Here is a 27,172-nt window from a genome sequence, read left to right on the forward strand (position 1 = left end):
GCAGAATGTCAGCATAATGACTGAGGAAGAGTAAGCAACAGGGATTCCACAACCACTTAGTACAGCTGCCAATGTTTTTGCTGTCAGATTTTCCTCTAAATGGAAATGATTTGGCGTAATGGCGATACCACACTTGGAGCATGCTTAGATAACCATGACCCCCTCCCTTACAGGAAAGCCAATGTTGGCGCCCATGACCTCCTGTTATCACTTGCTATCATGGGCAACTGTAACCGATGTCAAGTGCAGAAAGGGAAGCTACCTCAGATGCGCTTTGGCCATAACATGAGTATTATCAGCAAGGCCCTGGCAAAAGACAGCACATTCAAATAAGGTGTTCAAGAGAATTTACTGAAGGAACCATCTTCAAAAGTATAGTCGGGGTTTAGGGAAAGCACCAAGGGATGGTGGAATATTTCCCGGATAGCAACGTCAGGAAGCCATTATCATCTCTGGGCCTAAAGGTGCATGTAAAGAGTTACCATAACACAGAAAAGTCTGTAACTGTCGCTGGCTGACAGAGAAGGCCACTGCATAGAGGATGTGACCTACTCACAAAACATGAAACAGCTCTGGCAACACAAATCCAGCAGAGGTAAACTGGCTCTGCCAGGCCTCCTGCTCTTGTCCCATTGGTCAAAGCCATCAAGAAACCAAAGAGCAAGAGCCTAGTTGATGTCATCCACAGAAAAAGCTTCCCAGAGCACAGAGCAGGGTGGAGAAAAGATCTGGAGGGGCAAGAGGAGAATGCACAATACGGAAAGGTATTACAAATAACTGCCACCCAGGAAAACACAGGCACATAAAAAGGTTGCTAGTTTCACCTAAATCTTCTTGCTATCATGGGATATCTTCAAACAAGTCATAAACGTAGGTACTTACTTGGGTTCCTATGGCCCTATATCAAGTTGAGGAGGGAAAAACACAAGATTCTAAGAGTAATCACAGGTAATGTTTGTCATTTCTGCATCTCTAAAAGTAAACAGACAATCCATTTATCTATAATGGATCAGATCTAAAAAAACTTTCTTCTCCCTACTCAAAGGGCATCTATTCCACACCTTCATTATTATATTTATCATGATGTATTGTAACCTCTTGTTTGTTTCTCCTTCATTGGACTCTGCTCCTTTAGGGCAGGGATTGTCTTATTCATCTTTGTATCCCCAGCACCTAACATGGACTTGGCACAAAGTTAGCCTTCAACCAATGTGCACTGAATCAACTAGTAGTCCAATCAGTGTACATTAACTGGCAGCCTAATACCAGGGTGGATAAAATCTAAAATGACCCTCAGCTATTACACTCAAATAATTTTATTCAGGACACATACCACTCCCTGCAGAGCAGCTTTTCTTGTGTGCTCAGATGATCTTCATGGCCTTTTCTATGATCATAGAACTCATTACCAAAAGAGCACAGAAAGATGGCAAGACTACACTCCATTTCAGAGAGGAATCAAATACACATCATCTCTCAAAACCTCACTCTTTTTCCAAAAACTGACCAGATCCACTGACCAGAGCAGATTATATAATATCCTCTACGTAATTTGGTATATTATATAGTGGAATCCATGTTTCATAGTGATGACAATAATCACTTAGGAGTACATGCTGGTACACATGCGTGCACAGCTCACATACACAAAGTCATATTTAACTATCAGTGCAACAGACACTACCCTCTGTAAAGTAGCCATGTAACACAATCACAACATCATCATATTAATGGATACACTGTATGATGTTGGAGTCATCATTAACAGAACCTGGAACACATTCACATTATAATTATGAATCACTTTCTCAGAACCCTGTACTTATGAAGTGCTTAATCATGTTTTTGTTGGTTTAGTCAACTCTTACCTGTAGTTCTCCACAGAAAAAGAAAAAAGTTAATGCTAAGTTGATAGTCCTCTTTGAGCTACCATAATTTTAGGCTGCCAATCTTATGCTGTCAGTAAGGTGAATAAAAACCAAATTTAAAATCATCTTTAGACTCCCTAGAAAGATGAGTTTGCAATAAAAAATATATTACCTCCCATAAGTCAGCATGAAAAAGTTTTCTATCTCTAGCATCGCTATTGTCCTTCATTGTTGTTTGTAACGGAGTGTTGACATTGCTAAATCTAATGTCATCTTATATATCTAATAAGTCAGTACTTCATTATCTATTTAGGAAAAGGGAATTCTGGGCTTATCTTGACAATACACTAAAATACTTGAAAACTCTAGCAATACAAAAACAAATAAAAAGTGTTTCAAATAGATCTATCCTTTCCTAAAACATAGTTAATGTGTAAGTCCCCAAAACAAGCTTTTCCCATAATCACCTAGGATTTTTAAAATCATAAACACAATTTTATCTCTTTTGAGAGCCATCATAAATCCTGCAACTGTCAGGTAAATATAGCAATAAAAATTACTCATATCTCCGTAAGACAATTATATGATGTTTACATCATGCTGAAAACAGACTAAAAGAACCTACAATTCATAAAGCTGCACTGTATATAGGTTCCTCCATTATACATGAATTAAAACAAAACAAAACATACATCTACCAAATGACTTTGTGTTTAATAATATTCAACTACTTCAAAGCAGTATTATGCTTCATCTATCCTGGTTCAGTGCTTGACCGAAAGAAAAAACATGATGTTCATTTCATTAATTAGTAACTCCCATGAGGTAGGAGAAGGGCAAGTTTAAATATAATTCTGAAAGTACACTATGTGGCAATGATAGGCTAACATCCTTTTTTTTTTTTTTTTTTTTTTTTTTTTCTGGCCATACCAGCAGCATATAGAAGTTCCCAGGCTATGGGTGGAATTGGAGCTACAGCTCCCGTCCTACATCACAGCTCTCAGCAACATTGGATCCCCAACCCACTGAACAAGAAGGCCAGGGACTGAACCCCTCATCCACATGTATACTAGTCAGATTCATTTCTGCTGCACCACAATGAAAACTCCAACATCCAGTATTTCTGAATTACCAAAGTTACTTTTTTTTTTTTTTTTTTTTTTTTTTTGGTCTTTTTGCCTTTTCTAGGGCCGTACCTGTGGCACATGGAGGGAGATTCCCAGGCTAGGCGTCTAATTGGAGCTGTAGCCGTTGGCCTACGCCGAAGTTCACGGCAATGCCGGACTCTTAACCCATTGAGCAAGGCCAGGGATCGAACCCACAACCTCATGGTTCCTAGTCGGATTCGTTAACCACTGAGCCGCGATGGGAACTCCATGAATTACCAAAGTTACTTCTAACTGAATGTTTTCCGCTCCCTTGAGTAAAATATAAATGAAATTGTTTTAACAAATCTCTGAGTATAAGTTTAAACCAGTTTTAAACTATAACATTTTTACCAAGGTAAACTTTTCATTGCAAATAAGTTTGAATGTACTTAATGTAATTATGACTATGTCAGAAGTGATATCTGAAAGGATTACCTGTGTTTCCATAAAAATAATGTTCGAAAATCATGTTTCCCTTTCCTAAACTGAATTCCTAAAATTCACTGTGAAGTAGTTATACAGTAAGTGTCTTGGTAAATAATAAAGATGTTTCATAAGTAAAAAAAAATTTTCTCAAAAAACAGGTAACAAAATTTCTAAAAATTCGCCAAGACTACAAGCACCTTAAATGGTCAAGTCTGAGGCAGGAGAGTGGAATACTGGATTAAAACTGGGGGAAACGTTCCATCACTGAAAAGCCATTATGCAGACCTGCATCTAGGATGCTGAAGTCACAGCTCTCCAATGCTGAAAACTTGCCAATACCATTACTTCGATACTCAGACATGAGTAGGGCTACCCAAACCTTGAACAGGTCTTCTTGTCATTTTTTCCACTGCATATAAATAGCTCAAAGATATTGCCTTACACAACACATAAAAAAGGCGAAAGTCTCTCCTTCCAATACCTATCCCTCCCTCATCCAGATGACTTCAATTCTTTCTTGCCAAAAGAAAGAAGCAACTGGCAATCAGAACCCCCACCACTGAACTCTTCGGTCAGAAAGACAACGCCGAATTTGCTGCAGCCAAAGAAATGTCTAGTGCTCCTTGTGGGCTCTCACAGGACATGGAAAGCTACACGATGGCAAGGTCTGTGCAGAGAAGGAAACTGAAGGTCTGGGACACACCACCCCCACCCCATCCCCTAAAAAAGCGAGCTATCCAGACCGATAGCCAGAAACCTGGCATCATCACACCCACTTACAGCCTGACAATTTACAACGCGGTAACACCTTCTAATTAGGAACGTTGTTGTCTCCTACAGACGAAAAATTAAACTGCTTCCCACAGGTAAGATAAACCAAGAACTGGAGCCGGTTAGCGAGAACCCCCAATGCATCAAACCTCAGGTTTCGCTACTGAACCTGATTAGCCAGCGACCAGCCTTCCCTACACCAGAGAAGGGAGGAGCCCACCCTCCTGGCTGGGAGTGGATCGAGAAACAGAGGACAGGAGAGAAGGGATGGAGAGCAGAGATGTGAACAGCGTCCAAGCAGGGTGGGCTCAGCGTACCGGGGGGCAACAGGCAGACAGCGGCGGCCACGCGGGAGCCGGGGTTCAGGCTGCGAAGCGGGGTCCCAAGGCCGCGGAAGCCGCCCCCAGCTTTTCGCCCGGCAAGGCTCGCACCTCAGGCACACACACCCTCCACGCCCGCCAGCGGCTCTCGGCCATTCCCCTCCCAGCGGGCGCACGCCCGCACCCACCGGTGCACCCCACCCCGGGCTCGCGCGCACACGCCCCTCGAGCGGGCGACGCGTACGTACCCAGCAACACGCAGAGCACATCGAGGGCCACGTACGGCAGCCGCGTCTTGTCAAACATGGTCTCGGCGTGGGCGGCGGCGGGGGCACCCGACTCACGAGACCCGGCCGGGGACTGGCAACTGCTCTTCCCAGACCGGGGAGAGCAGCCAAGGGTTGACGGCGGCTCGGAGGCGCTCCGACGAGCAGCAATGGCGCCCGCGACCCCTCCCCTCGCAACTCCCGCAACTACTCAGTCGGGGCCAAGACGCTCGCGTGCCCGTCTCGGCGGCTCGGTTGCCTCAGGCCCTCCTTGGTGGGTTCTGGCCCGCCCCGGCCGCTCGCTGTCCAGTTCGAGACACCCTCTCCAATAGGCGGGGCGTCGGACTCGTGCTTTAAGGATGAGGACCGGTAGGGAGGAGGAACACAAGCTTGGCCCCTCCCGCGGAGCACCGCGGGACCGGCCTGCGCGCGGCCTCGCGGGCTGAGGGAGTGCGGCAGAGGCGGAGCGGCCAGTGAGGGGCGAGGGGCGGGGCCGGGGAAACGCCAAGCCCGGAGAGCCAACCAATCGGCACCGCCAGCCCCGCCCCTCCCAACCTGCGGGCCCCGCCCCTGAAGTGGGACGCGCGGCAGACGGGCGGAGCGTGGGGGTACCTTCCTTGCTGTGCGAGGGACGTCTCTCCGATCCGCTTTCGGATGGGGATCGCCGAACCTGGCCTCCTCATCCCTGGCTGAAGGTCGTTGCAGAGTCGGAGGAGGAGCTGGGCCGCGACCCTGGCTGCCTGCCAGCTCTCCTTATCCACGGGGATTGGGTAATACAGAGGAACGGGGTAGTCGGTGACAAAGACTCTCTCCTTGTCCAAACTTTAGTCAGGCTCCTCCGAGCCCTCTGCTGGCCTAGGCCTCCATTGAGGCCTTCACATCTGGCAGGGTAGATACCCGTATTAGCGAGAATTCTGCTAAGTCATCCCTGCACCCTTGATATTTGGCTACGTTTCATATGTGATCAAAGTCCTTATATTAAGTCCTTTGATATATAAATCCTTGGCCTGCTTTTAAAGCAAGAATCCCCTTACCTTAATGTTCTCTTAATGATTTTACATCCACTCACCCCCAACTCTGCCTTTTTATTGCCTATAATAAATCCCCAAGTATCTTTCCCGTATTCAGAGTTGAGCAGTCTCTTTCTCCTGTTGCAAGTTATGACCCCCCGCATTGCAACAGTTTTGAATAGTCTTCCTCACCGCTTTAACAAGTATCAAAATGAGTTGTCTTTATTCCTTTCAACCCTGATTCCAGAAGGACCCTAGCAAAATTTAGTAATCTTACCTAATCTGTTAAAGAATTGATAATTAATCCCTGCTCTGTGTTCTAGTCAAGAAGTGATGAAACTCAGAAAAAATATATATATATTATATATATATATATATATGAGAGTGTTTTATAAAACGTTAAACCCTGGGAGTTCCCATCATGGTTCAGCAGTAATGAACCCGACTAGTATCCATGAGGACGCAGGTTCAATCCCTGGCTTCAGTCAGTGGGTTAAGGATCCAGTGTTGCCCTGAGCTGTGGTGTAGGTCACAGATGCATCTCGGATCCCACAATGCTGTGCCTGTGGGATGGCCCGGCAGCTGCAGCTCCAATTGGACCCCTAGCCTGGGAACTTCCATATGCCTCAGGTGTGGCCCTGGAAAAAAAAAAAAAAAAAGATAAAAAATAAGAAATAATAAAAGATCAAACCCTCTAACAGATGTTAACAATCGGTATCTTTCCTGCTCATTCTTAACTTCTTTATCAAAGATGGGAGGCAAATTGAAAACTGTATCTACTACTTCTGACTTTTCCTGCAAAACAGTCATAAAACTGATGGACAGATAAAATCACCCTCAGGGAGTCTGGAATTGTAGCCCCACGTGATTCCCCACAAACCAAAAATGTATTTGAAGAAGAATGTTTTTCTCTAAAAGGAATGTGAACGTTGGATTTCACCTTTTGTTTGAATATCTTTTGAAAGTTTTAAACAATTTATACCTGAGAAAGATGTGCTATTGTTTATGTTCTGAGTTGTTCTGGTCCCTTCCAGAGTCACAGGGACCCCAAATTGTAAGGCCACCATAAATTGAAATTACTTTTAATTACTTTCAATGCCGGTATGTATTGGGCATGTAATTAAGTGAATATTGTAATGAAGGTGTGTTGAGGCACACAAAGGGTAGGGGGTATGCAGTTCACCAGGGAGCTCTGGAGACACTTCATAAGAAGGTGATAGTTACATTGTTCTTTCTGTGCATATCTCCTATGTGGAATTGTTAGCTGTGGAACTGCTACATCATGGGGTGTGCCAATATCCAACTTCTCTGGATAAACCCAGGCTGTATTATGAAGTGATTGTACCTTTTTGCCTCATCCCCACCAGTGGTGGATAAGACTCCACATTTAATCAACACAACATTCAGATTTCTTAATTTGTGATAACCTAATGGATATAATGTATATTTTAATGTAGTCTTAATTTGCATTTCCCTGATAACTAATGTAGTTGGGCAGCTTTTCCTAAATTATTATTATTATTATTTTGGCCACACCTGCCACAAATGGAAGTTCCTAGGCCAGGAACCTACACCTCAGCTGTGGCAACACTGGGTCCTTAACCCACTGTACCATAGTGGGAGCTCCTCAACTATTTTTCTATTAAATTGTTTATCTTATTTTTATCAAATTCTAAATGTTCTTTGTTTATTCTCAGTAGCAACTCTTTATGTTGTAATATTTTCCTTCCAATAATGTATTTTGTCATTTAACTTCCTTTACGAGTAGTCTGTGACAGAGTTGTTTTAGATGTAAGTAGAAGTCTACTGGCAGAGTTCTGTGAAAATTTTTACTTTCCTAACCAAAGGAAAAGGTTAGCTTCCTTTACTTCCCTTTTCTACTTCCTTGAATATGGACATGATATTTAGAGTTACAGCAGCCACCTTGTGATCACAAGGGAAAGGCCAAAAAGAGGAGCATCACTGGTCTTTTAATCTTCAGTTACTACAACCAGCAACTTGGCCACCTCCAGATTTCTTCTGATGTGAAGGAACAAAATTGCTTAAGCCTCAAATATTCACAACCGATATAAGGCTCAGGAGTACTTTAAGAGTACTTTTGGAAAATCATGTTATACTATGAAAACCTTTTACTTGAGCTAACTTAACTGCATTTCTGGTCCTTAAACCACAAACCCCTGAATAAAACAACTTGTGTAACTAGAATGGACATTGAAGAATGGTTTGAGCATAGAGGCAAGACAAATGACATATCCTGAGGTCTTTGAGTAGGAAAGGCTGTGAATTAACTCAAATTAAGGACTAGTAGAAGATATGGCTCTAGAAGGTAGGTTATAGCAGGTTGTAGCTTAAAAGTATATCTGGAGGCAAAGAACATTGCCGAAAATACATAGTGAAAGATTGAAAACAGTCATTTAAAACAAATAATGTATGGAATTCATCTCGCAGCTTAGGGAGTTAAGAACCCGACTAGGATCCTTGAAGATGCAGTATTGATCCTGGCGTCACTCAGTGGGTTAAGGATCAAGCATTGCCACTATGGCATAGGTTCCAGATGCAGCTCAGATCCAGTGTTGCTGTGGCTGTGGCATAAGCTGGCAGCTGAAGCTCCGATTCAACCCCTAGCCTGGGACCTTTCATATCCCACAGGTGTGACCCTAAAAAGAGTAAAATAAATAAATAACAAGTAATCTAGTAGTGACAAAGTCATAATCTCTACAGTAGGCTATAAATTCAAGATGAATGAGCCTTATGTTGTAAACCAGATTATTTAGTTTCAAGTCCTTTTCTGTGTTTATTCCCATTTTGTTCTTCTTTGGTTCCTAAAATATTGTTTATGGGCTGCCAACCCTTCTTCAGCTTTGCTGCATAGTATTAAGGGGAAAGTCCTCTGTTATACTTGAGCCAGTCTTTTGCCAGAAGTAATTCACCTCCATAAAAGGAGGTGAATTTCTAGAATGAGACTTGGAAGCCTTGTGGGTGGGCAAACCAAGATATTCTTCCACCAAGACTCTCCTTCAGTGTCAAGCTTGGAGGTCATGAGTTTTATGGTTGTTTTTTAGGCAGACAATATTTCCTTAATAGGCTTATTGTGATAATCAAATATAAAAATGTAGGTGCAATTGTCTTGCAAACGTCTGATCTAGGTAGACACACAGTACATATTTTTTTCAAAAACAAAGATTTCTGTGAATCCACATCCATTATTTCTGCCTCCCTACCACCTACTCAACCCCAAATCTACCATGGTTCCCTAATCTACCAAAGAACTGGGGCATGTCTTGCATGACTTGTTCTTAGCTCAGGTGATCAAAACTTCCTTTCTCTGGGATCCTCACAAATTATTTCTTTAACGACCTCTTTTGTTTGGGGGATTTTTTTGTGTTTCTGTTTTTGTTTTTTTGCTTTTTAGGACCCCATCTGCACATATGTAAGTTCCCAGGCTAGGTGTCTAATTGGAACTGCAGCCGCTGGCCTACACCATAGCCCAAGGCAATGCCAGATCCTTAGCCCACTGAGTAAGGTCAGGGATCAAACCTGCCTCTTCGTGGGTCCTAGTCAGGTTTGTTACCGCTGAGCCATGATGGGAACTCCCATTTAACAACCTCTTTAAAATATATATCACCAGAGATAGAGAAGTTAATTACCTATATAATATCTGTAGTCTTAAAGACATCTCATATATTTTCCTTTTAAAAAAAATCTTGGTAGGATTGCCGTCTAGTTACAGGTCTTTAATCAGAATCCACCTTCTTCAGCTGTTTTAGAAAACATACTAAAATTCTCCCTTTGCTCATCATCCAGTTTCTTTTCTGTTCACAACTCCCAGCTTGTGCTCTGTTGAATCTCCTCCCTGTATTGATATGACTGGTTAACTCACCTTATTTATTTAATATGGGCTCACTTGCAACATATGGAAGTTCCCAGGCCAGAGACTGAATCTGAGCCACAGGTGCAACCAATGCGGAATCCCTTAACCCACTGCACAGAGCCAGGCATCAAACCCACTCCTCTGCAGCAACCCAAGCCACTGCAGTTGCATTCTTAACCCACTGTGCCATGGGTTATTTTAGCGCCGCCCCCCCCCGCCACACACATTTAAGCTTGTCTCCACTTAGAGGTGGGGAATAGGGTTAATTTCCCCACCACTATTCTTACATGCTCATAACACTGTAAGTATTTTTTGTGTCCTTGATAATGTGAACCACAGTTGACCCTTGAACAATGCAGGATTTGGGGGAGCTGACCCTCAGCTGATAATGTAAGAATGACTTGACTGTTAGCCCTCCGTATCCTATGTTCAAAAATCCACACATTCTCCTGTAGTGCTGTAGCAGGCCTTTAGTGAAAAACCAAGTGTTAAAGGGACCAGAGCAGTTCAAACCTGCTTTACTCAAAGGTCAATTGTACTTTAAGGAATGGATCTACTCCACTTCTCACTTTTTAAAAAATTGATACTAGTTTTTCCATATATAGAGAGTTTTATGGTATTTAAAATAAAAGTCGTAAAAGGAGGTCATGTGAAACAAACATCTATTCTTATGCCTAAATTAAAAATGGAGATTATCTTACTAAGTGAAGTAAGCCAGACAAAGACATATGTCATACAATATTGCTTATATATGGAATCTTTAAATTAGCTAATATACAAAACAGAAATAGACCCACAGACATAGAAACAAACTCATGGTTACTAAAGGGTAAGGGGAGAGAAGAATAAATTTGGAGTTTGGGAATAATATACATACACTACTGTAGATAAAATAGATAATCAACAAGGACCTACTGTATAGCACAGGGAATGATACGCAATATTTTTTAATGATCTATAAGGGAAAAGAACCTGAAAAGTACTTCAATATACTTCGATTTTTAAAACATTTTAAAAAATAAACAGGGAGTTCCCGTCGTGGCGCAGTGGTTAACGAATCTGACTAGGAATCATGAGGTCGCAGTTTCGATCCCTGGCCTTGCTCAGTGGGTTAAGGGTCCAGCGTTGCCGTGAGCTGTGGTGTAGGTCGCAGACGTGGCTCGGATCCCGCGTTGCTGTGGCTCTGGCATAGGCTGGCGGCTACAGCTCCGATGAGACCCCTAGCCTGGGAACCTCCATATGCCACGGGAGAGGCCCTAGAAAAGGCAAAAAAAAAGACAAATAAATAAATAAATAAAATAAAAATTAAACAGTGAAAAAAGATTTCTTCTGTTAGACAATCCCAGTAATAAATACCAAGAACTAAAAAAAAAAAAAAAAAAAATTTGTCTGCTCCTTTTAAATGACTCTATTACAGAATACTTCTGATCGCACTGCAAAGGAAACTTCCCTGTTTTCTTTCCTCATTAAAATCAAGTCAGAAATGCATTTCTGGAACTTTCTAACCCTCAGAGCCACCTTCTCTTTCAGAGTTTCTCACATAATGAATTTCATTTAACTTGCTTTTCGATTTTTAAAACATTGCCCTTTGTAATTGTAAAAGTTTGTACTCAAACTTCGCACATTAGAATCACCTGGGGCATAACTATACAAGCGCCCAGCCCCATCCACAGAGATTCCATTCTAGGATGCAACCCAGGCACTGTTTTATCATGTTAAACAAATGCCCCAGGAGATTCTGATGCCCATCAGAATTCAAAAACCGTGGGTCTAGTAAGTACACATTTTCACTCTCCAGACGAATTTTAATAAAATATAATTATGTTCTTCAAAGTAATTGCTACACATTAAAACTGCAGTAGCACATAGTAATTAAATACCTGGGCTCAAGAATCAGGCTCATTGAACACCCTTGAGTAAATTACTTAAAACTTTCTGTGTACCAGTTTCCTTATTTATTATTTATTTATTTATTTATTTTAGGGCCACACTTGCAGCATATAGAGGTTTCCAGGCTTGGCGTCTAATCGGAGCTGTAGCCTCTGGCCTATGCCAGAGTCACAGCAGTGCCAGATCGGAGCCGTGTCTGTGACCTACACCACAGCTCACGGCAACACTGGTTCCTTAACCCACTGAGCGAAGCCAGGGGTGAACCTGTGTCCTCATGAAGCTAGTCAGATTCGTTTCCTCTGAGCCACTATGGGAATTCCCAGTTTCCATATTTTTAAGGTGAGAATGATAATAACAGTACCTACTTCATAGGTTTGTTGTGAGGATTAAACAAGATGATACATCTAGAATACTTAGCACAATGCCAAGGCATATAGGAGGTGCTCAATAAATGTTGGATGTATTATTCAAAGTGGTTCCTACATTTCATCAGAACCAGGCTGACTGTGTGTCCTATTAACCTTGGCCTAAGGACAGCATCCAGGGGTCCTCCACATCCTTTGCAATTGTATGTTAAATTCTATGCTTATGAATTTTGAGGTTGAATTTTGCGGTTAAATGGGCCTATCAATAGCTTTTCCCAGATTTTCAAGGGGCGGTGGCGGGGGGGGGGGGGGGGCTGTGACACCATACTGAGCTCTAGAACCTTGCTGCTCAAACGGTGCCCTCGACTAGCAATGTCTGTATTACCTGAGGCTTCTCAGAAGGGCACCCTCAGATTCTACCCCAGACCTACCAAGTCAAAATCTCATTTCAAAAAAATCCCAAGTTGGAGTCTCCATCAGGGTGCAGCAGAAACAAACCTGACTAGGAACCACGAGGTTGAGGGTTCAATCCTTGGCCTTGCTCAGTGGGTTAAGGATCCAGTGTAGCCATGATCTGTGGTGTGGGTTGCAGATGTGGCTCAGATCCCGTGTTGCTGTGGCTGTAGCGTAACCTGCAGCTGTAGCTCGGGAAACTTCATGTGGTTCAAAAAAAAAAAATTCCAAGTGATTTCTATGCAAATTGACATTTGAGAAGCAACGTTATAGGAATTTCCTGTTTCCTTGATAATTAGAATCATCTGCTATGGTTTGTTTTTGGTTTTTTTTTTTTTTTTTTTTTTTTTTTTGGTGGCCCCACAGCATTTTGAGTTCCTGAACCGGGGATCAGATGGGAGCCTCAGTTGCCACCTACACCACAGCTGCAGCAACTCAGTATCCCCCAACCCAGTGTACCTGGCTGAGAATCGAACTTGTGTCCCAGCCCTCCAAAGAGGACACCAATCCCGTTGCACCACAGTGGAAACTCCTGCTATGCTTATAAATATGCAGATTATCTAGTGTCTTTCTTGGAAATTCTTATTCATTAAATCTGGCAATTTAAAAAATCATCTGTTATTATATTTAAGGAGGAAACTTTGCTTTCAAAAATGAAACTATCAGCAAGTGAAGATTTTGTTAGATAGTCTGTTTATAGCGAAACCAGCCTTTCTGCACCAGATTCTTTCTCCTTTGCATACAGGCGCAGAGGAGAGCAAAGCTGGTACCTCAGGTGCTACAAATCCCAGATGCTTTCCAGTTCCCATCCATGTGAATCCTTCTGAGAAGTCCCTTTGTTTTTTCTAGTCAGTTTGAGTCTATATGCCTATGTTGGGCTTCAAAAAATGCCTAACAAATTACTTCGGTGGGTTCTTTTGGTTTTTTAGGGATTTTTTTTTTTTTTTTTAAACGGCCTCACCTGTGGCATATGGAAAGTTCCAGGGCTAGAGGTTGATTGAGAGCTGCAGCTGCATGCCTAGGCCACAGCCACAGCAGTACTGGATCTGAGCTGCATCTGTGACCTGTGCTGCAGCTCAAGACAATGCCAGATCCTTAACCAACTGAGTGAAGCCAGGGATCAAACCTGAATACTCACGGACACTATGTCGGATTCTCAACCTGCTGAGCCATAACAGGAACTCTGGCTTTTGTTTTTTATGGAAGAATAGTTGACATACATTCTTATGTTAGTTTCAGGTATATAACATAGTGATTCCACATTTAAATACATTATGAAATGATCACCATAATAAGTTTAATGACCATCTGTCCCATACACAGTTATTACACTATTACTGATTTTGTTGTACATTACATCCTTGTGCTATATTTATTTTGTAACTGGAAATTTTTACCTCTTATCTGTTTTGCCCGCTCCCCATCTTCCTCCCCTCTGGTGACCACCAGTTTGTTCTCTGTATCTCTGAGTTTGTTTCTGTTTCGTTTTGTCTTTTTTTTTTTTTTTTAGATTCCACATATAAGTGAAATCATATAGTATTTGTCTTTCTCTGATCTATTTCATTTACCCTCTAGGTCCATTACCTCAGAGTGTTAAGAAATATTTTGTACATATGAAGGAATAGTTTGTAATATGTATAAATTGCAAGGCATAAGAAAATGAACACTTTAGGACTTACTACCCAACTTAAGTTCTAACACATCTCTAATATTGTTGAAGTCACCTGAGTTTCCTTCCCAATCCTATATCCCTAGCCTGCTCCATTTTCTACCCCCACTAACCCAGAGGTGATATTTTAAATATTTTATCATTGCCTTTATCTAAAAGAAAATCATGATTTTTACTACATATTTGCCCCTGGGGAATATTTTACATGTTTTGAGCTTTATAAAAACTGTATCATATCATGTACACTAATAAGTAGGATTTTCTTTTTCACCTAACCTTGTTACTAATGCTTATTCATGTTTCCTGTTGCTACACATCAATCATTGTCACTGATGGATAATTTTGTCTTTATATGAGTATGCCACTCTTGACTTAGTCATTCACCTATCAACAGACATCTGGGTGATGTCCTATGGACTTTTAAAATGCACTTTGAAAAATACATCTGTGAACAGTCTTGTTTTTGTTTCCTGGTGCACTTTGGCTGGAATACCTCTAGAGCATTTAATAGGAGAGAAATTGCTAGGATAGGCTGACAATGGCCCCAAAGATATATTCATGTCCTAATCTCCCAAACTTGTAACTGTTACCTTATATGGAAAAGAGTCTTTGCAGAGGTGACTAAATTAAGGACCTTGATTTCAGGAGAGTATCCTGGATCATCCAGGTGGGCCCTAAATGCAATCACAAGTGTCCTTACAAGTGGGAGGCAAAAGGAGATTTGACTCCAGACAGGGAAGAAGACAAGATGCTCTGTCAATACCTTGAATCAACCCAGTGAAATTGATTTGGACTTCTGGTCTCCACAACTGTGGGAAAATAAATTTCTGTTGTTTTAAGCCATCGAATTTGTGATAATTTACTATAGCAGTCATAGGAAAGTAACACATACACATATGTTCAACTTTATAAAATAGGAGTTCCCACTGTGGTACAGTGGGTTAAAAATTTGACTGCAGCCATTTGAGTCACTGTGGAAGTACAGGTTCAATCCCTGGCCCAGTGCAGTGGGTTAAAGGACTGGGCAGCTGAGGCATAGGTCACAGCTGCAGCTTGGATTCAGTCCCTGGCCTGGGAACTTCCAGATGCCAAGAGTGTGGCCATTAAAAGAATAAATTAAAAAAAAAAAAAAAAACTTTAGGCCAAACTATTTTCAATCAAAATTGACAAGTATCTAGAAACTATGATGTGTCAATGTGATGTATCAAATATTAGCTCTAGTGGTGGTTCCAAAATTCCTAGATAAGGATTTAGGAAGCCTGTTTTAAAGCTGTATTTACATAACACTTTCAATAATTGGGGGAAAAAATTAAAGGTCCTATCCATATGGGCGGGGAGAGTAGGTCGCCATTAATTGGCACACTCCCAAATTATTACTTTTCAAGCTTGCTAATAACAGTGGGGTTCTCTGCTTAGTTATATTATTTTCTTGTTGTCGGGGACCTTGGAAAGATGACCTTGTTGGTCCACGTCAGAGAGATACAACCTGTACTCAGATGTATGAATGGGTTTTTAGAATCACTGGCATGCCATGTGTTTATGAAGCTAAAGCACTTGAATGATTTCCCAGTTTATGAAGCTATTTTTGTTGTGACAGCAAGGGCAGGTGTATGTAGGAGCACTGCCCTGACCTTTGCTTACCTGTCTTAGACTTTATTTGCTGCTGTACTCTGCACATCAGCCTACCAGAATTCTCTAGTATCTCCTGATGGAGCTCAACTATTGCCAACTTCTTGCCTGAGTACACACTGGAATCACTTGGAGACCATTTGAAAACTACAGATTCCTGGGCTCCTCCTCAGATATTGAATAAGAATCTTTGGGGGTGAAGTAGAAAACCTATCTATTAAAAAAAAAAAAAAAAAAAGGAGTTCCTGTCATGGCTCAGTGGTAACGAACCCAAGTAGTATCCATGAAGAAGTGGGTTCGATCCCTGGCTTCGCTCCATGGGTTAAAGATCTGGCATTGCCCTGAGCTGTGGTATAGGTCACAGACACGGCTCGGATCCAGTGTTGCTCTGCCTGTGGTGTAGGCCGGCAGCTACAGCTCCGATTCAACCCCTAGCCTGGGAACTTCCATATGCCACGGGTGCAGCCCTAAAAAGACAAAGAAAAAAAAAGAAAATCTATCTATCTATCTATTTAAAGTATAATAGATTTACAATGTTGTGAGAAAATCTGTATTTTTAACACCTCAAGATGATTCTTACATAGGTTGTCTGTGGACTCATTTCTTAAAAAATCAGTGCTTAAAGATGAGGCTACTCTAGTCCAACTCTCTGAATCCTCCAAGTTTTCTTTTAGCCTACTAAAATGAAATCTGCTATGCTGAGCTGGACTGTAGAATGAGGTTAGTATCCACAAAAGCAGACACTGTTTAATGTGTAGCTTGAACTTATATATTTACATTGTCACTAAAAACAAAATGATGGATTAATGTCAATATCATTCTTCTTCTTTTTTTTTTATTTTTTTTATTTTTAGGGCCGTACCTGCAGCATAAGGAGGTTCCCAGGCTAGGGGTCTAATCAGCGCTGTGGCTGCTGGGCGACACCACAGCCACAGCAACGCCAGATCTGAGCCAAATCTGCGACCTACACCACAGTTCGCAGCAAGGCTGGATCCTTAACCCACTGAGCAAGGCCAGGGATCGAACTCACAACCTCATGGTTCCTAGTCAGATTCGTTTCTGCTGCACAACAATGGGAACTCCAATGTCAATATCATTCTTATTAACTGGATACTATTTGATAACATTTGTGAATATTTTATTTCGCTGGTTTAAGGTGATTAAGCCTGGCATCAAAGCAGACAACTTTCTCTGCAATCTGACTTTTGCTCATTTTGAGATTTGTTATTTTAGACTTGAGCCAAAATTATGTACATTTCACATAGTTTAAAAGGTGTTGAACATCAAAAGCATGCATCTGTAAAAGATAGGATTTGGGAGGCAGCCAAAATGGTGGAGTAGGGAGACCCTGAGCTCACCTCCTCCCATGGGCACAATAATATTACAATTGTCTAGAGAGAAACTATAGATGAGAATGACTTGAAGACTAGCAGAAAATACTTTCCCCAACTAAAATTATACAGAAGGCAGCACAATTAGATGAGTAGGAGGAGTAGAGAGGTGGTATAGTCAAATACTGTACCTCCTACTATTGAAGAGATCAGTGGGTCTAGGGAGCTCCCATCTCGGCTCAGTGGCTAACAAACCCAACTAGTATCCATGAGGATGCGGGTTCCATCCCTGGCCTTGCTAATTGGATCAAGGATCTGGCATTGCCATGAGCTGTGGTGTAGGTCACAGACGTGGCTTGGATCCTGTTGCTATGGCTGTGGCATAGGCCAGCAGCTGTAGCTCTGATTTGACCCCTACCCTGGGAACTTCCATGTGCTGTGGGTGCGGCCCAGGAAGCAAAAAAAAAAAAAAAAAAAAAAAAAAGCAAAGCAGTGGGTCTAAACTCCACATTGAGTTCCCTAGCCCCCAGGGTCCCGCATTAGGAAAATAAGACCTTAGAATGTCTGGCTTTGAAGGGCAGCAGGGCTTGTGTACAGAAGAGCCAAAGGGCTGTAGGAAACAGAGTCCACTCTTAAAGGGTGCACACGAAACTGCACATACTCTGAGACCCAAAACGGAAACGGTAATTTGAAAGGAGCCTAAATCAGACCCACTTGCTGATCTTAAAGAGTCTTCTTGAGAGGTAGAAGGCAACTAGTACTGCCGCTGGGGACATATATTCTGATAGTGGCCATTTTGAGGGTTTGTTCTACTACAAGGATACTGGTGCTGGCAAGCACCCTTTTGGAGTTCTCTCTTTAGCTGATTAGTGCTAGAGTTTACAATCCACCAGCTCAGCAGCACCAGTCCTGGGTCCAGCAGGGTGGCACCAGCCCCATGACCCCCAGCCAACTGTACTGGGACCTGACCTCAGCCACCAGCAAGAAAGCAGTCTTCACACAAGGCAGGCCTGGGGCCATCCCCACCTACCAGCATGCCCACAGTAGTTGGCTGTACCGTAGAAGAAGGGCCCACACAGCTCACACAGAGGGCACCACTGCATCATATAGCACTGATGTGCAGAAGGGGAGTGTGTGGCTGGGCCCCATAGGATGTCTCCTCCATAATGCCAATTCTCCAAGATTTGGAAAAATAACCCACCTACCTAATACATAGAAATGAAAACAGAGAATTAAGAAAAATGAACTGACAGAGGAATGTATTCCAAATGAGGAAATAAGATAAAACCCCAGAAGAAGAACTAAGCAAAGTAGAGCAATCTACCTGACAAAGAGTTCAAGGAAATCATCATAAAAATAATTAAGGAGAAGAATGAATGGACACATTGAAAAATGAGAACTTTAACAAAAAGTTAAAACATAAATAAAGAATGAAACAGATGTGAAGAATATAATAACTAAAGTAAAAAATAGACTGGAAGGAACCAACAGTAGATTAGATGATAAAGAGATCAGTGAACTGAAAGAGTAGTGGAAATCACCAACATTGAAAAGAAAAAAGAAAAAAAAATTTAATGAAGATAGTTTGAGACCTCTGAAACCACATCAAGCATACTAAAATTTGCATTATACAGGTCCCAGAAGGAGGTAAGAGAAAGGAGCAGAGACCTTACCTGAAGAAATTTTAGCTCAAAACTTCCCTAACCTTGGGAAGGAAACAGACATCCAAGTCCAGGAATCATAGAGTCCCAAACAAAATCAACCCAAAGAGATCCACATCAACATACTATAATTAAAACGCCAAAAATCAAAGATACAGAAAGAATTTTAAAACGAGAGAGGAGAAAGCAACTAGTTGTGTATAAGGGAATTCCCATAAGATTATGAGCTTACTTTTCAGCAGAAATGTTGTGGCCAGACAAAGACAGAAATATAAGTCAGTGGAATAGAATAGAAAGCCCAGAATTAAACCCACGCACCTACAGCCAACTCATCTATGACAAAGGAGACAAGGATATACAATGGAGAAAGGACAGCTTGTTCAATAAGTGGTGCTGGGAAAACTGGACAGCCACATGGAAAAGAATGAAATTAGAACACTCCCTAACACCATACACAAAAATAAACTCCAAATGGATTAAAGACCCAGATGTAAGACCAGACACTATAAAACTCTCAGAGGAAAACATAGGCCAAACACTCTCTGACATAAACGACAGCAACATCTTCTCAGATCCACCTCTTAGAGTATTGACAATAAAAACAAAAACAAATAAATGGGACCTAATCAAACTTACATGTTTCTGCACAACAAAGGAAACCCTCAACAAAATGAAAAGACAACCTACAGAATGGGAGAAGATCTTTGCAAGTGAATCAACTGACAAGGGATTAATCTCCAAAATTTATAAACAACTTCTGCAGCTCCATACCAAAAAAACAAACAACCCCATCCAAAAATGGGCAGAAGATCTAAACAGACAATTCTCAAAAGAAGACATACAGACGGCCGAGAAACACATGAAAAGATGTTCAGCGTCACTCATGATTAGAGAAATGCAAATCAAAACCACTATGATGCACCACCTTACACCAGCCAGAATGGCCATCATCAAAAAGTCTACAAACAATAAATGCTGGAGAGGGTGTAGAGAAAAAGGAACCCTATGACACTGTTGGTGGGACTGTATATTGGTGCAACCACTGTGGAAAACAGGATGGAAATTCCTCAGAAAGCAAAAAAATAGAACTACCATTTGATATAGCAATCCCACTCCTGGGCATCTATCCAGAGAAAACCATGACTTGAAAAGACACATGTACTCCAATGTTCATTGCAGCACTATTTACAATAGTCAAGACATGGAAACAACCTAAATGTCCATCGACAGAGGAGTGGATCCAGAAGAGGTGGTACATATACACAATGGAATATTACTCAGCCATTAAAAAGAACAAAATACCAGCATTTTTTGCAACATGGATGGACCTAGAAACTATCATGCTAAGTGAAGTCAGCCATACAATGAGACACCAACATCAAATGCTATCACTTACATGTGGAATCTAAAAAAAGGACACAATGAACTTCTTCGCAGAACAGATGCTGACTCACAGACATTGAAAAACTTATGGTCTCCGGAGGAGACAGTTTGGGGTGTGGGGGGATGTGCCTGGACTGTGGGATGGAAATCCTGTGAAATTAGATTGTTATGATCATTAAAAAATAAATAAATAAATAAAAAATAAATACATAAAAAACAAAAACAAAAAACGATTTGAAGTTTTTAAAACTGCATTTACCTATGTTTTGTCACATAAGAAGAACTTTTAGTACAATAAGAGGGACAAAATTATAAAAGATTATTCTGAAGCTAAAAGGAATTAATAACTCAAGAAAGCCTAAACGAAGGGAGTATTAAATCAGAATTATACTAGCTTGTGTTTATTTCAAATGTGCTAGAAAATTGAAGTACAATACTAAGTACAACTGCATGTATAAAATGGCAATATGTTTGGCAGTGCTAGGAAATTTAGTTAAGATAAGCCTAATAATGAAGCAGCGCATTTGCTGAAAACCGCATAGGAAATAAGGTACTCTTGTTGAGGCTTGTCATTTTATCCCCCTTCCCGAAAAAGGTTGGATCCCTCTTTGATTACATTCAGGTTAGGGTGCAAGCCAGACACATCTGTCCCTTTTACAAAGTGTTCACAGATTCTAAGGTGCTCTACTGGATTCTAAAATGCTCTGTTAGATTCTGTTAATGTCTACTGTCCTGAACTGGGTCATACTGCCACCTAAGCTGCAAAGGTCTGGGAAAGTAGTATTATTAACTAAATCAGCTCTATTTTGAAGAAAAAAAGGGAGAGAGGATATGGTTAGAAAACTACCAACAATGTTTGTCACAAAATGTTTATGTTAGATGCCCATCAGCATATGTCTGTATGTATTAATTCAGATATTTGTGTAAGCCTAATGTGTGTGTTAAGTTCAACAGAATTGGTCATAAATTCATTCATTAAATGTTTGTTTCTTGGGGGTAAAAAAAGAATTCATTTTTGCAGATTTGGCTCTTCTCCTTATCAATATGTCATTATCATTTTATTTCATTTGTTGCTTCTTTTAGACCCAACTGCTGTCTGAGGATGTACCTTAAAGACCATAGTCGTGGGGGAAGGAGAGGGCTGAAGAAGTGAGGCTCTGAACCTGGGTCTAGCTTGGACCTGAGCAGATCTTTCTTTAATGTTTTACATATTAGGTTTCCATATAAAATTTTACATGAACGAAAGTGTTCCACTTACTCATTTTAAAAAATTCTGGATTATGGACAGTGCTTTACAAAGAGAAAATTAATAAAAGTTTCCAGAATTGCAGGGTCCAATATGTTTGACAATTCTGGGAATCGGGCTCTGGAAAGAGGTGTGATTTAATGCAGCTTGGAGACATAGGCTTGAACAGGCTCATTAGTCTACATTTTAACTATTGGATTTATTAATGAATGTGGTATGAAACTATCTGACAGCTGTCAGCCAGGAACAATGTCTACATAAACCAGGGGATGAGAAACCAGGGAAGCAAACATTATGATCAGGAAACATTGTGGTTTCCTAGATTAACTGCTAATGAAATATTTTTGCTAGAAGCCTCCTCTGACTCTGACATGACTATTCCATGAGAAAAGTCTAAAGAGACGTTTCACTGAACTCTTAGGTGGCTTAGCTTTGCTGTCAGGAAATCTTTTTTCATCCTTGAACTAACGGCTTATTCCTTTAGTAAAATTATGGAACATATCTTTTTCCTATCTTTACTTTTTAAAATTGCTTATGTATTTTTTTGCCTCCAATAAGATGTATATTATAGCTACATTGAGTCCCACACAGGATGTGGTTAAATCCAGCCACTAACGTTAGTAGCTAAAAACAGAGAGGGGGTAAGTGTCACATACACAAATAGTCATATGGCTTAAAAGTATGAATTCACTTGGTGAGATATTTTGCAGCCACTGAAATGATGTGTACAAAGTTAAGATCATGAAATGATAAGATCTTTAGCAGAAGGGAACATAGTTACATATGATGTGATTATGATTGTATTTTAAAATACATTCACCATATACTTTGATCCAACAATTCCATTTCCCAAACAGATGTGCAAAGATAAATATAAAAGAACGTATACTCCATTGTTTACAATGTCAAAAAATTAGAAACAACAGGGAGTTCCCGTCGTGGCGCAGTGGTTAACAAATCCGACTAGGAACCATGAAGTTGCGGGTTCGGTCCCTGCCCTTGCTCAGTGGGTTAACGATCCGGCGTTGCCGTGAGCTGAGGTGTAGGTTGCAGACGCGGCTTGGATCCCGAGTTGCTGTGGCTCTGGCGTAGGCCGGTGGCTACAGCTCCGATTCAACCCCTAGCCTGGGAACCTCCATATGCGGCGGGAGCGGCCCAAGAAACAACAACAACAACAACAACAACATTAGAAACAACAAATCTAATGAGTAGAGATGAGATAAACTATGGTACATCAAGGCAATGGAATTTTATATAGTTCATTTAAGATACCTGGATTTTGAAAGCTGTCTAGGTTTATTGTTATGTGAAAAAGGCAAATTATAGAACAGAATGTACAGTCTAAACCATTTGGTAAAAATGTCATTATATATAATAGATAATATGTAATATATATATATTAGGTACTATGTATCAATATCTATTGTATATATCAATTTTTTTTCTATATTATGTAATTATATAATCTTGATATATAATATACTAGATAATATTATCAACAATTGTGGGTTGGGATTTTAGGAAATGTTAGCTTCTCCTTTATTTCTTATGTTAATTGTTTACAGAAAGCATGATGATTTATAATACAACATGATATACATATGATTTGCAATAGAAAATTCACAAAATTTCTGCATAGAAAAAAGGCTGGAGGGAAATACATTAACATGATTATAATAATCATTTTTAGTTGATGGAATGATGAAAAAATTTTTTTAATTATTTGTGCTCTAATAAAATTTATTCCATATGTATATCCTGTACTCTTTTTTTTCTTTTTTGGCTGAACTCATGGCATGTGGAAGTTCCCAGACCAGATACTGACCCTGCACCATAGCTGCAACCTCTGCTACAGCAGTGACGCTCGACACTTAACCCCCTAAGCCACCATGGGAACTCCTATGCTATACCTCTTAATTTAAAAAAGGAAGAAGGGAATTCCCATCATGGTGCGCAGTGGTTAACGAATCCGACTAGGTACCATGAGGTTGCAGGTTTGATCCCTGGCCTTGCTCAGTGGGTTAAGGATCCGGCGTTGCCTTGAGCTGTGGTGTGGGTCGCAGACTTGACATAGGCCAGCAGCTACAGCTCCGATTGGAGCTCTGGCCTGGGAACCTCCATATGCCGTGGGCACAGCCCTGGGAAAGACACACACAATAAATAAATAAGGAAGAAGAAGGGAGGGAGTTAGGCAGGGAAGGTGTTTTTAGGGATTGGATTAGGTCATTTAAACACCTAAAAATCTCTGGCTTCAACTTACTCTCTTTGGTCACTGATAATGTTGCATTTTTGGAATGCCAAAGTGCAATTAGGTGGATTAGGCTATTTAAGAAGGCGAAATTAATGGGGAGGGGAAGGCAACAGGGATGGGTACATAAATTGCTTTTGCTGGGGGTTTCCACCAAATGTGTTCTTACCACTGTATTAATCATACAAACTGCTGACACTGGAATCTCTCACAGAGGAGGACACTTGATCCTGGGGCACAACTCCTCCATTTGTTTGTAAGGAGGCATCAGTGGATCTGACTACGCTGGAGTCCATTTTTAACAAATAGTGGCTTTGAATTTTCCATTGCATTAGGCTTGAGGCAATGAGTCCTTCAACCTTATGATGTCAACTTATTTCTCAGAAGAGTTCCCAGCTGAATTTTTCTCAGAAATGTTGACCATCTGAGGCAAAGATGTAGACACTAGCTCCTCACTTCAGAGATTCCTTTTCTGGTAAACTCTCTTGTGGGCAGATTTTAACATGCCGAGAATATGGGGGTGGACTTCAGATGTCCCAGAATTTGAATTCCATAGTTCACAGTCCGTAAATGGTACCACCCACAGGAGACTCCAAGCAGGACCTCTGTTTTTTCCAGCATGTACAGCCCTGCTGATTTTGCACCTTTCCAAGAAAGAAGGGGTAGGGGCCAGGGATCAACAAATGGCAGCCAGATCAAAATCCGAAGTCACACCTGGCCAGACCCCAGCAGGTGGGATTTGTGGCAAAACCAGAAAGACGACCAGATTTATAGCATTTGAGCCATCAAATAGTGGTATCATTTTTTAAGAAGCTTGCTGATGGAAACCCTTTCATTGATGGAAAATCATCACATTGCACTTCTTTGCTGTTGGGTTCTTAATTGGCGTGCCCTAAGGCTTTGTGGCAGGGTTGCCAAATACATAAAGTCATTTCGTGACCTAAAATCTTTTCAAACGCCAAAACTAGGAAAGGCAAGAAGAGTTGATTCAAATGTCACAGAGACAAAAATATGTTCTTCTGGGACAAAGGAAAATGGATGATTTAAGTTTGTGGCAAATTTTAGTCTCATTTGCGCATACACATGGATAGTCTTAAAAAAAAAAAATTCTATTCAGCACTTGGGTACAAGCACAGGGTGTACCCAGGAAGTTCAAATGTCAATGATCATTATTAATACCCTTGTTTTCTTTGCTTGCTCATTGCCAAGTAAAACAAGGAATCGAGCACAAGCTGCAGCAGGAAAAAGGCCATGAGTATCCTGGATAGGAAAGGCTCCATCTGCTTTTCCGTTTCCTATAGGGAGGGTTCCTTCTCCCACAAGGATGGCACCTTGGATAATGACCACAGTGTGTCACACTGGCTACTGTCTCATTTTACTGGGTGAAGGAGTTTCCTACACTTCCCTGGATATGATGGAAACAGAAATAAGCACTCCCCAGAAAGTGGTTACCTGCTCAGAAATTAGAGTAAAAAGCGATCCTAAAGGATGCTACTGTCTCAGTGGCTGCCTTTTCTCTCGGAAATGCAACCTCCATCTGGAGTCAGGTGTGGTTTTGTGTTGTTTTCTCTGGGAGAGTTTGCACAGACTTCTCCTATCTTTGTAGACAGTTCTCAGCCAGTTCTGAGACTAGAGACTAGAGCAGGGATGCTTTGGTCCCAGAGGTATGCAGTTTTCAGCTAAAGTGGCCAAAGGAATGTCCTAACCAGGCATTTCTACCAATGAGGCAAGCTAAGGGATTCTTTCTACGTTTTGGAACTTCACTGAGCTGTGGAAGGAAGAAATGAGCATGGTTTCCTTTTTTTCCCCTTCTTTTTTTTAAAAGCTGAAACAGGAGCAGGATTGTAGCTGTCACAAGCTGACTAAATTTTTTTTTTTTTTTTTACAGCACCAAAGTCTTGAAAATCCTTTGCACCCTGGTGAGAACTAATGCTTATGTTGAGACCTTTACATTAGTCGGAGAGGGTGTGTGTGGGCAAGTTACATGTGTGCAGTGCCAGCCACTGCCAGGGGCTCCATATCTGAGGAGAGTGGGGGAGCAAAGCATTCCATCCATGGTCTGAAATAATTTGAGTGCAGAGAAAGAGACTTCAGCTCAACGTCTGAAAATGGACGAATCAGAATGAGGCTTGCAGTAAGCCCAAGAATGCCCTTGATATTCAAACCATGCATCCTAGTCTCCTTGACTGCAACACGTAATTCTACTCTTTCTACCCTGCCTGTGGACGGTCTGTGCAGTGTCAGAATTCAGCCTGTAGACCTCAAAACCCTATGAGGATTCTATTTCTTGGAGATAAGCCTAAGAGCCAGTTGCAGAGGATTGATTTCAATCCTCTCCCTTAACAGAGGCCATCAAATTTAAAATATATAGAAAAAAGGAGACTGTGTGACTTGAAAATTTTAATTAGATTTATGCCAGGATGACTTAGCATTTATCCAGTAATTGGTTCCCAAATTGAAACTTAAAAAACAAAACAAAACTAATCTAGGGATCAGTTTACTGGAATGTTCACCAAATGTTCTTTTACATTTGTAAAATATTAGCCTCCCTGGGTTGTCATAGGGTTGTCGAGCCCGTTTACACAGGAGCTGACCCTTGGGAAAGTCATTCAGAGTGTGACTGTAAAGGTCATTACCATGACTTCGAAAAACAACAAAAAGGTTTTCTTCCTATGGTGAATCAGCAGGGTCATCTTTCACAAGGGACATATGGTTGGCTATTACTGTCAAAGCATAATTTTTAGAAAGTGAAAAACATGGCCCTTAATACAAATATTTAAGTGAGCACATGTCAAAGTTTATTTACTTTATTAGTTGGGGAGCCATCAAGTTGGTAATCTTGTTCATAAGAGAATTCAAGAGACTAAGTCTATGCAGTTTAGGAAAGAAAGAATCTAGGAATAAGAGTGCTAAATTAGATTTAAAAAAATGGGGACGCAAAATAATGTGGTCACTTTAGTTTATGGGTTTTTGTTGTTGTCGTTGTTGTTGTTGTTGCTGTTGTTTTTTGGCCACACCCATAGCATGTGAAAGTTCCCAGGCCAGGGATCAAATCTGAGCCACAGCAGCAATCCAAGCCACTGCAGTGACAATGCCAGATCCTTAACCTGCTGCACCACAGGAGAACTCCCTATGCAGCTACTTTGGAAGAGAATACGGCAGTTTCTCATAAAGCCTTACCTTCATATGTCAGCAGGAAAAAAAAAAAAAAAGCACAACCTAAATGCTGAAAATTAGCTCTGAGAGACTGTTCTAAAGAGGTAAGGGGAAGGTGGAAAAACAAAACAAAACAAAAACCCAACCAAAAAAATATGTAATCTAACCTCAAAAGGCTACTACCAATTAAAAGAAAAACCAGACATCTTAAATGAATGAATTTAGCACTTTTCCATACCTGGGACAATGGAAGAGTCTGGGCTTAATGAAATTACTCCTTTGATATGTGCCTTAACTATCTAGGACCAGTGCTTGTTTTTCTCCATCTTGAATCCCCTCGGGGTGCACCTTGAGGGGTGGCTACAGTGGCCGATGGCTTGATGGCCACAACATCCTTTGTTTACTGATATGGCAGGCAACAATCTTTGTCCATACCTACGATCCAGCTTTCACAAATGAGT

The 27,172-nt window shown here is 41.1% G+C and overlaps 2 protein-coding genes across 6 annotated transcripts in view; both read right to left on the minus strand.

Moving 5' to 3' along the window:
* The window catches only part of PLPP1 (phospholipid phosphatase 1), a 137,158-nt gene that overhangs the window by 93,161 nt on the left and 16,825 nt on the right, over positions 1 to 27,172 (minus strand). For 2 of the 5 annotated variants that reach the window (XM_013984778.2, XM_013984777.2), the window contains exon 1: positions 4,782 to 5,125. The exons of 1 other annotated variant lie outside the window; for it this stretch is intronic. In XM_013984778.2, coding sequence (XP_013840232.1) covers positions 4,782 to 4,802 — 21 coding nt within the window. In that variant the 5' untranslated portion in view covers positions 4,803 to 5,125. Of the gene's footprint in view, positions 1 to 4,781; positions 5,270 to 27,172 lie in introns of those variants that run through there. 2 more of the 5 variants (XM_003133951.6, XM_003483822.4) reach the window with 2 other exon arrangements.
* Positions 1 to 27,172, minus strand: part of SLC38A9 (solute carrier family 38 member 9) — a 219,253-nt gene that overhangs the window by 57,953 nt on the left and 134,128 nt on the right. The gene's annotated exons all lie outside the window — the stretch shown is intronic.

The sequence above is a fragment of the Sus scrofa genome, chromosome 16 (assembly GCF_000003025.6).
Source record: "Sus scrofa isolate TJ Tabasco breed Duroc chromosome 16, Sscrofa11.1, whole genome shotgun sequence".
In the NCBI taxonomy this organism is placed as follows: domain Eukaryota; kingdom Metazoa; phylum Chordata; class Mammalia; order Artiodactyla; family Suidae; genus Sus; species Sus scrofa.